Genomic DNA, 18,949 nt, shown 5'->3' on the forward strand with positions numbered 1-18,949 from the left:
TCATTATGTAGCATAACAAACTGTTAGTTGCTTCAGTGAGTACAAAGAATATATTGAGCATAATCCGGTGTTTTAGTTCTTTTTAGCAAGATATGTATATGCATGGAAACTCTATGTTGACAGATAAAATAGGAAATTACATAAAGGAAAGAGAAACAAGTGCTAAAATGTTTAAACATGGTATCATGGAGAAACTAGATTTTTATTATTTTTCTTCTCATTGATATAATTATTTCAATAATTATTTTTCAAAGATATCATAAGTCACTTCATTATAGTTATAAATACGTCTTCAACTAATATTTCCATTATCTTAAATTTCTGCCCATTTATCTTTTCTTAAAGAAGAATGTCATGGAAGTTAATTGACTTAGAGGATCACCTCATCAATGTCCTGCTTAGGTCTTAAGTCCACAGCTCTAAATTCCTAGTCTAATAATTCCTCCTCTAAATCACTCTGCTATTTATGAGAAAATATTTCTCACTCTGATATATGAGACTTAGCAGACAAATGTCCCTCCCCTTTGAACTGCACCTAATATTTATAGCAACATTAAAGGGTAGGCAATATTTTGGGATCTTTTCACCACTTTTAGAGACATAAAGGGAGAGAGGAAGGGGGAGAGAAAAGCATCAACACAGGAGAGAGGTATGACCCACCCCAGGGACTGAGTCCCTAACTCAGGCCCGTGCCGCAATCAGAAATTGAGCCAGCCACCTTTTGATTTATGGGAAGATGCCCAACTGAGCCACACCAGCCAGGTCTATTTTATTGGTTCAGCACGATGGGGCATATCTTTTCCCCCAGATATATGGATACTTTTCATGCCTCACATATGTACTTTTGTAAAAATTACAGTCAGGAGATGTAGTTCTGCAACTATAGGACAAATGAAATTTAACCAGCTTTTTGAGAAATCAATTTATTTAATACTTGGCTGTATTTGCACCAAATTCTAAGTAAATATATTGACTTCTTAGTAAACGAGACATAATCTGGATCAAATATATGTAGCACTGTTTGGTACAAAAATCAGTGGTTTTAGAGAAAACGCGACAGTTTCAATTCGCATTTGTGACATATCTAAACCTTTCCAAAGCCTCACTTTTCTCGTCTGTATGCAAGGAATACCAAAATCAACCCTGCAATGTTGTTGGAAGAGTTACAGATAATATGTGAAAACACCCAACATAGTGTATGGCACACAGTAAACCCTCCTCTGTGACAAGCGTTACTATCATCAGTCTTACTAGTGACTATCACTAAATACACCATAAGGGAACACTCACCCTCAGGCGGAAAGGCATCCTGACTTGCAAATGTAACAACAGTAATTTTCTTCAGATGGAAAGAAACCTCCAAAGTTACCTTTTAAATAACTTAAAAGATACTTTTATAAAATGCAATGAGTGTGCACACAGGGATTTTTACTGTGATACTAGCAGACTGGATCTCAGACTAATTACACTGACAAAGCAGTCATTGTCAACTACAAATTTTGAAAGAAGTTTTTCAATGTCAAATCAAATTTCAATGAAAATTGTTTGTCACAATGGGATGCATTCTTTGTTTTAATTTTAAGTGAGCTACTTTTAAAAAAAAGCTTGGGTTTCAGTATATTCATTTGGTTCTTTTTAAAATTGGTAGCCTTTTTTGCTCCTTTTAGAATTAGAAGCTTTAAAATATGAAAGTGATACATAATTATAAAGCTAATATGTATGTTTATTAATAGAAAGATAAAAGGGGATGCATATAATGATAAGCATTATAAAAATTTTATATGAACTGGATCCTCAATACTCTTTTAGAAATTTTACATTGTGTAGATTAAACTCTGTATTCACACACAGATTCTTTTGTATAAATGGCTTTTTAAAAAACAGTATGGTAATTTTTAATCATTTGTTATTTTTTCATAGACTAAAGAAATCAGAGGCATTGCTAAAAGAACTGATGACAAGAGAAACAATGGTGGGATTTTAGCTCCATTCAGCCCACCCACACCTCACTAAAAGAGAAAGTACAACCCAAAGTAGTGATTATCCAAATCAAATACTGAACATGAGCTTCCATTAGTACTTACATAACTAACTGTAATTAGAACACCATGAAAACTATATAATGAGATCCCTGTTTTTCTGAAATAGTTTGGGAGGTATGAGTTTTAGCCTTTCTCAGTTCTTAAAAGCAAATATATAACCAAGTCAGATGCACAATCAATGGGAAACTTGACTAGAGCGTATCTGAAAAATGTGCTTCTAATATACTGTCTAATGCCATTGCTTGCTTAAGTGTAAACTAGTTCTAACATATTTCAAAAGCAAAGTTTTAGGAGCTTGTGTGTTTGAAAAGTACTTTTAATAGATTGTTTGCTTTGTTTATTCTTGGCTCAAGGCAGAAGCATCTTGACATTTACATTGCTATTTTCCTGCTTTCAAAAATGCAAACAAAAAATTCTTTTGGCTTGGACTCGCTTAAAATTATCCTCTGAAATGCCTCGAGGCTGTCCCAGCTACGTTGGAAAGGACTTCCTTCACTGTAAACCCGCTCCCGCAGCCTTGATATGAACACAAAGCCAGAAGTCCCCACGCACGTACAGGCACACACGCATGCTCTCCCACAGCTTACAAGCGAATTGGGCCCCCCAAAGTCCTGGGTAACACGGTGTTTGGAACTCAGAAGTATCTTCCCAAAGAAATAATATTAGAAATGTATCTCCTTTGATAGCCCCTAAGAGATTACTTAACCCCGCCGTACCTGAAATATCATATTTAGAAAGAAAAACAGGACAATATTGCAGCATAACTGATAGTTTTGTTTTAAAGAAAATAGTTAGCCTTTCATTTATTTTGAAGCATGGTGCCAAAGGATCTATTCCAGAGTCCCATTTCTATCTAGCAGCCAGCATTAAACACTGACGTAAACTCGCTTCCTTCACAACTCCCCATATACTCAAATCAAAAACACTGCAACACAAATACAATGGTGGATATCTGATTCTCTTCCCCAAAGCAACAAAAAATTCCTATCCTTTGGTAATATTACCCCACAGTTCCACCTAATCATAATTAATAATGCAGTAATAAGTAGGAAAACTTCATTAGCTTTTACTATTTAACTACTGTCTCTTTAAATGTGTGGAGAGACTTTATGTGCAATTTTATGCAGATGTTCTTGCCCAGTGTATGATTGTGAGGTCACTTTGATACATTTTGCTCATATTGGAACTGCCTATTACGAGAAAATTTGTGCCAATCATATTTTATTATTTAAATGGCATTTTATTATTTATACTGTTATAGTTGTCCCGATTTTTCCATATTTGCCCCCTCTACCCAGACCCCCCGTCAGGCAATCCCCACATGGTTGTCCATGTGCATGGGTCCTGCATATATATTATTTGACTACTGAATTCCTTATGTTGTCTTTTACATCCCCGTGACTATTCTGTGAAAACCAATCTGTACTTTTTAATCCCTTCTCTTTTTTACCCATCCCCCCAAACCCTTCATCAGGCAACCATCATAACATTCTCTGCTTCAATGCTTCTGTTTCTGTTCGGTTTGTTCATTTATTTTGTTTTTATTTTTATTCACATTTTTTAGATTCAACTATTTTTGCTGAGAGCAGTTTTGAAATCCTATTGTTTCCTATTTGTACACTAAAATTTTAAAGCCAAAGATCTTTCTACATCTGTAGAGTTTAGTCCACTCACTTAAATAAAAGAGATGACAATAATGAGTGTGCCCCATTGTGAGACTATTTAGGCCAGTAGAGGGGCAAGTGGAGAAAAGAGATATCAAGACACAACTGTGGCCTCAGGAACTCAGGCCCTTAAGCACCACAACCATTTGTGACAAGGCCAGGAAACACCTTGCTAAAATAAGCTGAAAAGAATGCCTCTTCATAAGCTATTAAAGTTCAAGCATGAAATTGCTGGTGCCAAAATCTAAAAAGTGGTTCAAACTTCGAAACCTAAAACATGGGAGAATTTGCCCCAAGAGACTGTGAGGTTTTGGTAGTGTTTCTTGGACATCCAAAGGAAGTAGTTTGAGAGAAGGCTCCTCTGAAGAAAGTTTATTACTCGGAATGCCCCCATTTTAGACGCTAATGCTATTTAATTGTGTTTATTGCAGTACCTGTCCTTATTTGTACTTTTAATTTTTTTTTTATTTTTAAAAATATATTTCATTTATTATGCTATGACAGTTATCTCATTTCCCACTCTTTATTCTCCTCTGCCTTGAAACCCCCACACCCTCCAGCATCCCCCCCCACAACTCAGTTCATGTCTGTGCATCTTACATATAAGTTCTTTGGCTTCTCCATTTCCTATACTATTCTTAACCTCCCCCTGTCTATTTTCTACCTACCATTTATGTTATTGATTCCCGGTACCTTTCCCCCATTCCCACCTCCCCCTCCCTGGTGATAGCCCTCCATGAGATCTCCATTTCTGTGATTCTGTTTCTGTTCTAGTTGTTTGCTTAGTTTGTTTTTGTTTTTGTTTTTGTTTAGGTGCACTTGTTGATAGTTGTGAGTTTGTTGTCATTTTACTGTTCATATTTTTGATCTTCTTTTTCTTAGTAAGTCTCTTTAACATTTTATCTAATAAGGGCTTGTTTATGCTATTATCGTTGCTTCAATTTTCCCCCTTCGCCTCTTTCCACCCCATCTGCTTCCCACTTCCATGTTATTTTCCATACCATTGTTTATATCCATCGGTTCTTCATATATGTTCTTTGACTAATCCCTTCACCCTCTTTCCAACAGTCCTCACCTCCTACCTCCCCTTTTAGAGCGGTCAATTCATTCCATGATTCTATGCCTCTGGTTCCATTTACTGTTTTTAAAAACTGCCCAATTAATTTCATTTTACTCCAACACTTTATTTTCTATGGCATGTTGCAATGTCTTGATATGCAAGCTTTTAGTGAGCATTGATTGAAAATTAAAAATGAAATTCCTTACTGCAGTGATGCTGGAGAAAGAGAAATTTTTAAAGTATTTCCCCTTTGTGAAGAGAAAGTAGAGAATAAGCTTTGGAACCCAGAAAACTCTCAAAGCCTAAAGTAAAATACTAGAATCATACAAAAATTACTATTAGTTTATAATATTTATATAAAATTCTATAGTTCATAAATTATCTTTTTATATTTTATCTAATTTTATCCTGATATTTTATCTAAATTTATCCTGATGTTTTATCTAAATTTATCCTAATAATAATAGCACTTAAAGATTTTTGTATTTTAGAAATCAGAAACTAAGTCTCAGAGTGGCTAATTAGCTTGTTCCAAGGCATGCAACTGGTAAAAGAGAAATTTTTTTCAAAAAAAAATCCCTTCCTACTTTTATAAATCCCAAACCCATTAGTCTTCCAATAATAACATTGCTACACCATCTTCTGAGTCCTTAAAGCTATTCTACTCTGGACAAGTGAGCTGCTGATTATAAAAGGCATTATTAAAAGTATGTTGTACAGCAGCAGAAGAAAGACAATTCAGTGGAGAAAGCACAGACTTTTCAACAAATGGTACTGGAACAACTGAACAGTCAAACGCAGGGATGGTGAACCCAGAGAAAGGCCTTACACCTTTCACAGAAACGAACTCAAAATGGATCAACCCAAATGTGAAACACAAAACTAGAAAACACCTAGAAAATAACATAGAAGAAAATGTAAATGCTCCTTTGGTGATGATGGATTTTTAGAGACAAAATCAAATGCACAATTCATGAAGAAAACTTGATAAATTGGATTTCATTGCAATTAAAACCTTCTGCTCTCCAAAGACCCTGTTAAGAGAATGAACAGGCAAGCTACAGACTGGGGAAATGTATTTGCTCTGTCTATAATGTGATAAAAGATTGGTATCCAACATATTTTTTGAAAAGCTCTTAAAACTTAAAAATAGGAAAACAACTCAATTAAAAAAACAGACAAATGATATGGAAAGACATCTCACCAAAGAAGACATACAGATGGAAAATAAGCATACAGAAAAGGTACTCAACATTAAGTCTTCAGATACCAATACACATCTACCAGAATGGTTACAAACCAGAACACTGACACCATAACATTCTACAGGAATGTGGAATAACTGGATGTCTCACTCATTGTTAGTAGCAATAGAAAATGGTATAGCCACTTTGGAAGACAGCTTGGCAGTCTTACAAAGCCAAACATGGGCTTACCTGAGACTGAGCAATCACGTTCCTGGGTATTTACCACATGAGTTAAAAATGTGTATCTACACAAAAATCTGTGTGTGTGTGTGTGTGTGTGTGTGGCAGTTTTATCCATAATTGTCAAAAATTTAATGCAGCCAAGAAGTCCTTCAATGGGTGAATGGTTAAAGAAACTGTGGTATATCTATACAATGGACTATTTTTTCAGTGATTAAAAAACTAATACGGAGGAAATATATTCATACTGCTATGTGAAGAAGCCAACCTGAAAAGGTTACATACTCCATGATTCAAACGATATGATATTCTGGACAAGACAAAACTGGAAAGAATAAGATGATTGGTGGTTACCAGAGGCTCAGGGAGTGGGGGGAAGGGTGAATAGGTAGAGCAGAGATTTTTATGGCAACGAAACTGTTCTGTATGATGCTATACATATGTCATTATACATTTGTCAAAACCCATAGAATGTACAACATCAAGAGTAAACCCTCGTATTAACTATGAACTTTAGTTAATAATGTATCAATATTGGCTTATCAACTGTAACAAAGGTACTGTTGCCAAAGGTGGACCAGGACCAAGGTGAGTCTGCCAGACCAGTTTGAAAATAAGATTTTTCCATGGTATCACAGGAACAGCATTGCCGAGATACACTCATAGGAGGATGTGAGTTATGGTGGCAAGATTTGTTGGAGAGAAAGCAAAGGAAGGGTTTCGGCTCACTGCCTCATCTACCACCAGCCAGGTGGCTCATCTCTGTTTGGCTGTGAAAGAAGCCCAGCCTCTGAGGCCACAGGCCCACACCTGCTCCCATGCCCATCGGGCTCAGGAGGGCCAGCACACAGAGACTCAGGACTTCTCTGTGCTTCAATTCCAGTATTGCACACTGCACAACGTTAATAATAGGGAGGGCCTGTGTATTGGAAGGGGAAGACTATGTGTGCGTGAAGGGTTATAGGTGATAAGGGAACTCTATACTTTCTGCTCAGTTTTCCTCTAAACCTAAAACTGTTCTAAAAACAGTCTATTTTTTTAGGAAAACATTGTAGTGGAGAATCTGTAGGTTCACTGGGTCAGACTGCTTAATCTGCTTTTGCAGAATAATAACTACAGGTATTTATGAAAAATCCAGTAACAAAACACAGATGCAGCAAGATCTCATCGCCAGACACCCCAGTCCCCATGAGTACTAGTGTGGTACCTACTGGAATTACAGGAAAGGAAGGGAGAGAGAGACGACTCGGAATTCTTAAAGTACATGATCCCCTTCCTACCCAGGGGTGATGAGTCAGATTTTACATTGCTGGATTTTGTTCCCAGTTATATTTTTGTAACACTTTGCAGTTTTCCACACACTCTCACTTACACGGTCCCTGATCATACATGTCCTTTCATGTCCTCCCAACTGCCTAACAAGCTCAGTACCTCTGGATCCCTTTGCAGCTCTTTATTGTGCTGTTAACAGTCTATCAATATGCTCTTTTCTTCTCCTCTTACCCAGGATTAGAAGAATTCTCTGGGTTTTAATTCTATGAGTGTCCATTGACTCAGATGCTTAGAGTTTGAGGGACTTTGGAAATGATCTTTCACAACAGATGATCAAATCTGATCATTATTAGAGAAATCATTCTCAAGAGCATGTCACAAGTCAGTGTCTGGTGAGGACTGCTTCCTGTCCATAGATGGCGGTGTCCTCACATGGCAGGAAGGTGAGAGAGCTGTCTAGGATTTCTAGGATACTAGGTCACTAAGCCCATTCGTGAGAAATTATATGGCTACTCTCATGACCTAATCATCTCTTAATGGCCTTACCTCCAACTATCATCATATTGGAGATTAGGTCTCAATATATGAACTTTGGGAGGATACAAACTTTCAGTCTATAGTGCTCCCTAATTTATTGGGTGACTTACCCTTCCCTTAGGTTCAGATAAATGTCTCCTTTTCCCTCTGATATCCTTCTTGATTGCCACAAGATAATAGCTTCTCTTTTAACTGAATTCCAATAGTGCTTCTTGCCTGTAGCACTCATGGGGCAAATTTCTGAAAATTTATTTAAATTATGATTTCTATATCTTACTTCTTGAATTATATTAAATTCCTTGAAGGTAGTAATCTTCTGTTGCCAGTTTCCATCAGTATATTTGCACAGAGCGTGTCCAATGGAGGTTTATTTATAGAAATGACAGTTTTAGACACAGTATCCTAGAACTGAAAATCTTGGAATCATCTGATGCCAAATTATGGGGAACATTCTTTTCATATTCCAAAGATATTTCAGTGTTTAGTGACACTTTTGTTGAGGCAGTGCCCTTTGGGATGTAATAAAAATTCCAAATGCAATATATAGCTCTATACAGTGAACTTCTGAAAAAGACTATCTTAAAAAGCAAATCACTTTTGACTTCCTCCTTGCATATTTGATGAGAATTGTCATAACACCATCAGGTTGAAGAGTAAAATTCTTACAGGAATCACATCTCAAAAGGTTGTTTAACATTAAAAAAAATAAATTGTTCACCAAATGTTCTTTGATACAATTCAATTAATGATTTTATCTTCTCTCTGTATAGTTGTGATGTTAAATAATCAGGTTTTTTCATTTCCTTAAACAGCATATCATCTCATCACACCCACCACTTCACTTTGAACATGTCCTCTCCTATAAAAGAGGGTTTTATAAGGATTGAGAGTATAAAGCCTTATACTTTTGATTTTTTTTGCATCCAGAAGATTTAGAAATATGAATTCAATACCAAGAAAAAATGTAGGATGATTTGTTATATATTTCATAAATGAAGTAAAATGCATGGCAATCTTGGGATAAGGCTCACTCATATAAATCAAAATGAAGCTATTTAATCTATTTGCACTGCTGGCATATATATATGAATTAATAGAGCCAAGGAAGGCTCTATTCCTTCAACAATTATAGTCATTTCCTCAATAACTATCATGATACTTTAATATAATGCCCAAATACTGAACCCTAAGCTTTCAATCCTAAAGTTTGCTATGTAAGTTAGAACATTATCATAATCAGCATTTTCAAGCTTAAAAACACCCTGGAATACAGGTGTCCTATAAGCATGTTACTAACAGGAAAACTTAATCGCAGTTAACTCAAAGCAAGACAAACACTGACTTTTCACAATGAATAATAAAGTAAATTGAGTCTATAAATATTAATGAAGGGGTAATAAAATGTTTACCAGACATGTAAGTCAAATCATAGGGGTCTTCTATCTCTACTGCATGTGCAAGTAGAAAGGCAAATAGGGAAATTTTTATTATATGGTAATATATAAAATAAATATTAATTTATGATTTTTATTAATTCTTGAATGTTCATAAGTTAAAAGTGAAGGAAATAGAATTATCTTACATAATATGTTCTAAAATATACTTTACTTACCCTGATAAAGACTTTTTTAATGTTTGATTTAATAATGTGGTTTAATTTTTCTGTTTAGTACTTATTATATTTACCGCACACTACATTTTACTTAATTACTTTGTTTATTCTGTTTCCCCATTACCGTCCCTGGAATATAACTCATCAGGGCAGGCGTTTTTAACTGGAGGGGACTTCAGTGGCTCTGATGTTTACAGGAGCACGTGGAACAAGCAACATGCTTTCAAACTATCTATCATGATAAATGAACGCTCCCCAAAGAGTTATGACACAGAATCACACTGTTAGAAGGAATTATATAAAATAAGGATGTTAACTGTGAATTAGGGTTTCAATTCATAGAGAAAAGTCACAAGTTTCAGAAGTATAAAATGTTTCTTATTAAAAGATGTCTCATTTCTCCATCTCATTTTATAGATATAAAACTTATGGTGTGGGAAATCAAAAGATTTGTCAGATCACAGGATTTTTGTATTACGGACACCTTAAACCTTATATTCAGTTGCTTAGGGCTACTCAGCTTATGTCTTCATACCTGCAATGATAGTGAGCATATTTAGTCTTTTAAGAACACTACTTGTTAGAAACTTCTTTATCATATATAATCAAGACTTGTATTCCTATGCTTCAATTCATTAGTTCTATTCATTAGTTATATTCTTTGGTAATACACAGCATATCTAGTACAGGGTATTATTTTATAGATGGACAGATAGATAGAGTAATGTAGTACAAGTGCTAAATTTGAGGTCATTTACGTATGAGAGTTTTAAGCTCAACAGTCTTCTTATCTCACTCTTCCCCTAATACTTCTTCACCTCCTGCCTTGTCTCATGATAAACTCTGGACTAGGATATACACACACATGCATATCCTACATACACACAGAGAACGTATATAGATATCTATATATAATTCTTATACATATACACATATAATAGCATTTACTACACAGAAAGGCATGTATATATTTTGTGTCTTATAGAAGAATCAAACAGTTAAAATTTTTAAAATATGTAATATGTTGTAGACAGCTCCGCCTGGTTTTAGGAATTGTATCACAACCCCTTGTGCCTAAGCATGAGGGACGACCTCTGGAATGCAAGCAGCAGGAGACAAAGCTTGTCTTTGGTAGCAAACATTGCCTCAGTTTCCTCTTCCTGCCCCCAAAGCTTGGTCAGAAGTCAATGACGGGTAAGACCCCACACAGTGGGGGGTGGGCAACCTAAGCCAGATTCCATCACTTGGGAGGCCTTCATGGAAGGACTCAGGGGAGCTGCAACAAAGAGCAATGGACTCTCGCCCCCTGGCTTTAACAAAGCCTGAGTCCCCATGTTCTCTGGGAGAAGCACTTCCTGGCTCTAATCCCCTTAAGCCTGAAACCTGGTGGGGACAGGTGCAGCTCCTTGCCTTGCTAGAGTGTGTCCTGGGGAAAAATCTGGCATCACGAAGACTTGCTGATAAACCTGTGAAATCTGCTCTGCTAAGAGTGCTTTCATTCATATGATAAGGGTCCAAGAGGAAATGAGTATGTCTCCCAAAGTTTCTGCAACTCTCTTCCTGACAGACACTCATTCAGACTCTGAAGCCCTCAGATTTCTTTGAAAGGTTATCTACTGTTGATCCTTGCGGCCCTGTATTCCTGTGTATTACAAACCAATAAAAGGCTATGGAGGAAGGCACTCTGGGCCTTTTTCCTCGGAGAAACTGGCCACTGCTGGCCTTTGTCTCCCCTGAGAAACTGGCCACAGCTCACTTCTCCTCCCCAAGCAGATACGTCATGTCTCAGTCATTATTCACTTTCGTCCGTGGCACCCAGGGGGACTCGAGAGAGAAGTCGCTCCCACAGTAATACTCTTTTGAGCTGTATTTTTCTTGTTAGTTTAATTTCTATTACATCAGGAACTCAAAACCCAAAACAGGTTGTACTAATCTTATCCTCTAAGAGCCTAAATTGAGTCCCCTTCCATATGAAGACTGTTTTAGTAACATATTTGTTAAAATTGTTTAAATGCTTTCAGAAATCATTCTATTGTGACCCTCCAAACAAATCTCTCTCTTTTTCTGGTTATTTCAAGATTCATCTAAATCCCACTCTCCCCTGAATAAACATATTTAACTCCCTTTTGGGAGTAATTTCTAGAATTAAACACAGTGCTCAAGCTTTGGTCCTCCCAGAACAAAATAACATGGGCTTATCTCCTGACTCATTCATGGAAGTGTATTTCTCCCATCACAACCCATAATTTCACTGATGTTTTTCAGTACCCATATCATATTCGACTCATACTGACCTTAATGTCAAAAAAGTTTTTCAATTATTTTCTATATGATTATTGCTAAATCAAGTGTCCTTTATTCTATATTTATGCAGCTGGACTTTTCCTTGGAGGAGGAGAATGATCCTAAAATTTGAGGTATACTTAATGTTTTTCATTTCAAAAATTTGTTCACAGAAGATACATATTCTAAAAAATTCAACAAAAATTTAATTGAGGGATATACAAATATAAAATCTGAGGCCCATATCTTACCTATAAAAACCTGGTGGCACTTGCTGAACCAGGAAGTTCTTCTCCATGTCCTGGAGAACGTCGTTCAGCATGCGGACACGCAGAGGAACCCTCTCCTTCGGGTCATTAGCAGGACGCATCTCATCCGACTGGAAGAGCTGAGCAGTTTCCCGCAGGTGTGAAGCCAGGGCTAGGAGTTGATGAGTGTTGGTTTGAGCCCCTGGTGAAGAAAAAGGGGCTCGTCTCAGAAAAGACCTTCTCAAAGAAGCAAAGTTACCATTTTGCAATTGTGATGTATTCATTTCCCCAGAAATATTTTGTATAAACATATTCTACTAAGCATATTAAATTTATCATCACTAATACTACTACTAATAATTATCACTAATAATAACACCAGTAAATAGGTACTGTTAGTTGAGAGACTGCTATGTTCCAGGCACTGGGTTGAGCACATGATAAAATCGTCTCATTTAATGTTTGCCAAACTTTGTATTGTCATGTCTATTTCACAGAAGCTGAGAATTAATTAAAGAGAATTTCCTAGGTTAGTAAGCAAGTAAATAGCAGGCCACAATCAGAAGACTGATCTCTCTGACTCAAATATTCATGCTCATGATGCTGTGTTTCTGGGAAAAACATTTTCAAAGGAGTCATCATCCTTTTTTCCCCCTGAAAACATGATTTATGCTACTATGTATTGTTATGATTGTATTGGGCTTTTTTGTTTCTTAAAATTTTTCTGTAATTTGAAGTTGATATACATGCTTGATTTGAAAATACACTGAAAAGTATCCTATATAGTGTCTGTATTGTTTTGTTTTTCTTTCAAGATGATTATTGTTATTGTTTCTTTATTTGTTTCCCAAACTTATGGAAAGTCATTCGGATATGAATGGAGGTAGCAAAGGGATCTCAGATCATTCCTTTGACTAAGAAAAAGGCAGCATTCATATAGCAATTACAGCTGCAAGACCATCGGGTCATAACAAATGAGTTTAAATCCATGCTCTACCATTTAGTAGCTGTGTGATGTTGGGCTAGTTACTGAGCCTCAGTGTGTAATACTTGTCAAGTAGTTTCCTACAGATAGACAGTTTCCAGCTGGTGCAATTTAACACTTTGTTTAAAAAGCACTTTTTGTTATACCATAAGAGGGGCATTCTCTCTTTATCTTCTTCCATATATCCCCACTATTAGAGCCAGTCTTTGGTAAGACAACAGTTAATGATGTCTTTCTCAGGAAACTAGGTACAGCTGACTCCAATGAGGTCAGCAGATCACTGCAAAGAATCATTTCAAGTGAAGGTAATGAAATGAACATGGACCTAGTAAATCTAAACTGGCAGTCTGACAGCACGGCATTGAGATTAGCAGACGAAAGTTTGAAAGAAGCCTTATAGTGCCACTCGGAGAAATCTCTGACAAAAAAAGAAAAGATCGTGAAGGGAGTCTTTCTCCATATGAAGTCCAAGGGTTACCAGCTCTCAAAATACCCAAGTGTTTGTTGAAATGCAGATTCCCAGATCGGCTGAATCACTACAGGGGTAGAACCTAGGAATCTTTAGTTTAACATGGTAGTCAGATTATTCCATACATTTTCAAGTTTAAGAAACATGGTGGAGACATGATATACTAAAAAAAGGAGAGAAAACTAAGTTAGAACTATAGCTGACACATAAAATATGTCTGTTGTAGAATTACCAACTACTAACACCATGATCTTTCTGTCTCTCCCTTTCATTGGATGCAGACTATGTTACATGTCACTTTCTTTGAAGCCCAACATCAGGCTGGCATTCAACAGTTGCTTACTGAATAAATAAAATAAATTTTATGAAGTATTTTAATATAAAAATCCAAAAACAAAAGGCAGAAAAGAAATTCAACGAGAAAAGAAAACTATGTAGAAATAAGTGGTTTTTATAGGAATAGAAGGAACCATGTGTGAAACATTCTAGTCATTGAAACTGACAATATATAAAACTGTGGTCCAGATAAAATCTATTGTTCACAGGTTTGGGCATTTTGATGTGTTTATAGTACATTTTACATTCAGTAATTATCTTGTTTGATTTCATAACAAAACTTGAGGTTGCGAGAGGAGAGATCTTTGCTTATTTAGACAATCTAGCCTCCTAAATAACAATAGTAATACTAATGTTATTTGATAAAGATATGGTTTTTCTTGAATGATTATGGTTCACCGAAGTTACTATATGGAGAACTTACAGGGAACATATCGGCACAACGAAAGAACAAGATGGGTAATACACGTTTCGTTCATGCTGGAACTGAAAGACTGAACAACAATGAAAACATGTTTGACATCCTTGAGAGTCTTCCATTTAGGAAAGAAAAATCTGTTCTGATGTAACATACACTACAGAATTGAAGACATTACTACTGAATCAAGTGAGACAAACTGTGCCATTCTAACTTATTTAGCTTTAAATGAAGTTATCTTTCATGGTGGTGCAAACATAGAGAATTGACAGGTTTAGTTAGGAACTGGCTGGAACCAGAAGATCCCCGAGAGTGGAAACCTGCCTTCCCCAGCATCCATCCACCTATGTGCTGCCTCAAGGGGAGGAAGTTACAAATTGAAAAGTAGCTTTACTTTTGATGTTCATGCCATCATTTTGCTACATAACTGGTGTTATAAAGACTCCTAATAGTCATTTCTGAGTTAATTAGAGCTCATTTGTCCCTCTAAATAAGATCCAGACAGTAACATTAGCTTTTCTACGTTGGTTTCAGTAATGCCAAACGGTTGTTTTTCTTACGATCATTAGGATCCCTACCAAAATGTCAGTTCTATGAGTGAAAAAGATTTTTGTCTGTTTTGTTCAGTGCTATTTGCCCAACTCTTGAAACTGTAGCTGCATTTTGTTTAATGACTGGATATGTGAACTATATTTGTACCACAGTATCATGATATCTGTAATACTTTAATTTATGTCTTCCATGTCCCTCTGCTTTCCCTGACTCAAAGGAAGCCAACAATACCCACAAATGCATTTTATCTCTCTTCGTATCCCCAGATTCTAGCACAATACCTTACATATGGTAGTTGTTAAAGAAATTTGATATGTGAATTATAAGATCATGACTTATTTGAGATATCTTATTATATTAAATAATGCCTATAAAATTACTCAAGCAGATGTGTGGAACAAACTCAACAAATCTTATTCCCTTTACTTTCTTGCTGAAATCAATAATATTGCAAAAAACCCATAAAAGAGACTATTTTAGGTAATAAGTTAAACTAAATTGTATTAAAATATGGTCTAACAAGAACCCATAAAAATGAATATATCGAATTTCGTTTAAGGCATATTACATGTCAAAGAACAGAAGACTAACTGAGGTTCTTAACAATTCAAGTTTAATAAGTAATAAATCTATTGTTGATTTGACCAAGGAAAATGAAGTAGGAACTAAACACTTCTCTCAGACAAGGCTAATATAATTATCTTGAAGTAATATGTACACAGAGTCTAAAAACCAAGGACTCAATGTGAAAAAACAGAGAACAGCCTAGTCTACTTATTATCAACATGGTCTTGGATAAATTACTTAACATTAGTGTCCTTCATTTTCCTTGTGGAAAATGGAGCAAACATTCATTTCATTTTCTAAGCATAAAGATCACTATGCTAAGGCAACTGACTCCTGTCAGAGTACATAAGCCAACCACAAATTACTACCAACAACTACTGTAACAGCTTCACTAATGCTTTTATTCTCAGACATTCTGCTGCTTATTACTTTCTTCAATCTGTGGCCCCTCCCGGCAACTGCATCACGCTCCTTGCACACACAGATTATTCAGTATTCACTAGAAACCTGGCACCATTTTTCTTTCCGTAGGGCAGGCATATAAAACCTCTGAAGAACAAGGGAAGGAATAACACAAATGAAAAGGAATTAAACATCCACGTTCTAAAAATGATCCTTATAAAACTCTGCTCCTGGTGAAAAGCTAACTATTAATATTTTTATAGCATGGTAGAACAAACTAATTTTTGATAAATATTTAAAATCAACCTTAATATAATACAAAATAACTTATTTTTCCTAGTGAAATTATTTTTATTTTATTCAAGAGACAAGTGAAATGTTCTTCTACATTTCAGATAAAAAGTTTGTATTTTTCCTGTTTCATCTCAAAGGCAAATAACTAATGTATTCTCAGTAAGTACTTACTGAGACCTATTTTGTGTGTTATTCCGTAAGTATTGGGAGAGAGTCAAAGACATATACAATTAAATGTCTAACCTTAATAGGTTTCTCAACTTATTATAAATAATCCACAAATGGAGAATAAATATTGTTAAATGAAATTAATGCTCACAAGGATGACTAAATAGTTCATGTGTGCAAGAATATGCTTAGTGGATCCCAGGGAAGAAATAAAACTTGAGAGACAAATCACAAAGTTGTCCAGAAATTAAGGGCATCTCAAATAGAACTTTGAAAATTATGGCAATTTATCTACATTCAAATGGTTGAGGTAAGTGTTCCATCTGTAAACAATATGATTAGTTTTCCCTTCTTCTTCACTCCATCTTCACCCTCCTAGGGTTTTAATCTACCTCTAACTTAAACGTTTTTATTTCTCTAAAATTTGATGGATGGGACAAAGCTGAACATTATAAGCAGTGTCAATATTAATTGAAGAGGAGGAAGGGACATCAGGAGGGAGGGAGAGAGAAAGGGAAGAATTACTAATCAGCAGATATTGAGGTGCATGTGGAGATCTAAGCAATCCAGTTCAGAAGGGACTTTAAATACACTGCAGGAAACATGTTGCTGCTACTCAGGGAATCTCCTGTCTTCTAGCCACCCATCACCCTGCAGCATCCTCCCCTGAAGGCAGTGCAGTGCGAGGGTAGAATTGGCAGGGGCTTTGGAGTCTGACAGACCTACGTTCAAGCTCTAAACCTACTGCTTAAAAGTATACACTTGAGTAACACACACACACACTCACACAACCACTGGCTCTGAGGCCCAATTTCTTAATCTCTAATATCATTTTTAACAACACCAAGCTAAATCGATGAGATTAGAGTAAGATGAAATGTCCTAAGGAACGTGAGGCACTTTGCACAACACCTGGGGTGTTATGGAGACTTCTAGAGTGCCAAGGTTTATCCCTGCAAATTTGTTTCTTCCTAAGGACCCTTGATACAGAATCCCACAACACATTCCAACAGACCAGGGCTCAAAGGTGCTTCTCACCAGTCCTATTCACAAAGCCTCCAAGAGTTCTGGGTAAGACCAGGAACTACAGTGCTGAATGAACCCAGTAAATTGACAGGAGTTTTAACCTGCCAGAACCTGCTACCTGCGCAAGCTACCTCTTTTCCTGAGGCACTTTCTAAATTGATGAGTTTCAACTTGGCATAAACTTTTGTTAAGTCTATTCTTCAATCTTCTGGGTAAATTGGTTAACTGTCTTATTTTTAATGATGATTTTAGTACTTCATATTGTGGTCTTTCTTCAGAGTTTTAGATTCTATGAAGTTTTACATTTTAGTTTATTCCATTTTTCCTACCTTGCATTTCTATTTTCTGGCTGTATGCTTAAAGATTTACTCTGTTTTATTTTAAATTAAGAGTAAAGTCTACTGGTCATAAACTAAAACCACATTTTTTAAATTTCAAACAAACAAAACTCTTTACTTTAATAGTATTTCACAGAACCTGTTTCTCTATAGATAAGCTTATCACAGTTTTAGAGGTGCTAACAAATGCACAATCACAGCTTAAACTTCACTGATTTATAGTGACAACAAAAGTATGATTTATGTTCTGTAGAATATACTAGTTAACAGCAGAATAGAAGATTATTTGGGAAGAAAATATGTGCTACTTCATGTCATCTTTAAAACATCTTGTGGCATCACTAAAGAGAAGGACAAAAATTGCCAATATGATTTCAGCCAGAGAAAACAACAGTCCTTTATGATGCTACGTTTTCTATTCGACATGCTGCTTACTTTAGTATGACTCACAGTGAATCATCTCATCATGGCTGGTTGTTTAAAAAAGTTAAATCAACAAAGACACAGGTAGAGAGAAATGTGGAAGCTGGTCCTCTATTGATACTCAAATAGGTTACCATTGCTTGTACAATGCATAGATAAAAGAACATTATTTAAATATGGAATATGCCAGAAGACAGTGGGTAATTATGTCTGAACTGAATATAACAGAAATATTTTTTGCAAAGATGTCCAAATGGCATGTTTAGAAGAATTAGGTTGGCCACTTATACAGAAAACAACAGGCAACACATTCTAAAAATTATCCTGTGTATCCAATGATCCAGGTAGCCAAGGCAGATGAAAACTGAATAAGACTTTCAACAAACTGCATGGAATGGGTCCATCTGACTGGTGCAGAAATAAAACCAGGGGCTCTTTTCATGGCCCTTGGATGTTCCTACTATGCTGTGTTGGTAACAACATGATCTGGTTATTGGCTGCTTTGGAAGAGCAAGGTGAAGCTTTTTTTTCTTTTTAAAAGATTTTATTTGTTTATTTATGTACTTATGTATGTATGTATGTATGTATGCATTTTAGAGAAAGAGAAAGGGAGGGAGAAAGAGGAGAGGAGCATGACTCTCAAACATACCCTGACCAGTACCAAACCCACAACCCCAGCCTGTGCCCTGACAGAGAATTCAACCGATGGCCCTTCGCTTTGCAGGATCATGCCCAAACAACTGAGCCATATCAGTCAGGGCACAAAAGCTTTCTTAAATGAATTAAATTCACACGTGGCTTATTTTTATTCCCCTCCTGTTAAGGC

General features: G+C 36.1%; 1 protein-coding gene across 2 annotated transcripts in view; it reads right to left on the minus strand.

Moving 5' to 3' along the window:
• NAALADL2 (N-acetylated alpha-linked acidic dipeptidase like 2) overlaps nucleotides 1-18,949 on the minus strand; it is a 926,327-nt gene that overhangs the window by 35,801 nt on the left and 871,577 nt on the right. For both annotated transcript variants that reach the window (XM_037046503.1, XM_037046502.1), the window contains exon 13: nucleotides 12,149-12,347. In XM_037046503.1, the coding sequence (XP_036902398.1) occupies nucleotides 12,149-12,347 (199 nt within the window). The remainder of the gene's footprint in view (nucleotides 1-12,148; nucleotides 12,348-18,949) is intronic.

Source organism: Sturnira hondurensis, unplaced genomic scaffold (assembly GCF_014824575.4).
Source record: "Sturnira hondurensis isolate 20B ecotype Veracruz unplaced genomic scaffold, ASM1482457v3 Scaffold0005279, whole genome shotgun sequence".
Taxonomy (NCBI): domain Eukaryota; kingdom Metazoa; phylum Chordata; class Mammalia; order Chiroptera; family Phyllostomidae; genus Sturnira; species Sturnira hondurensis.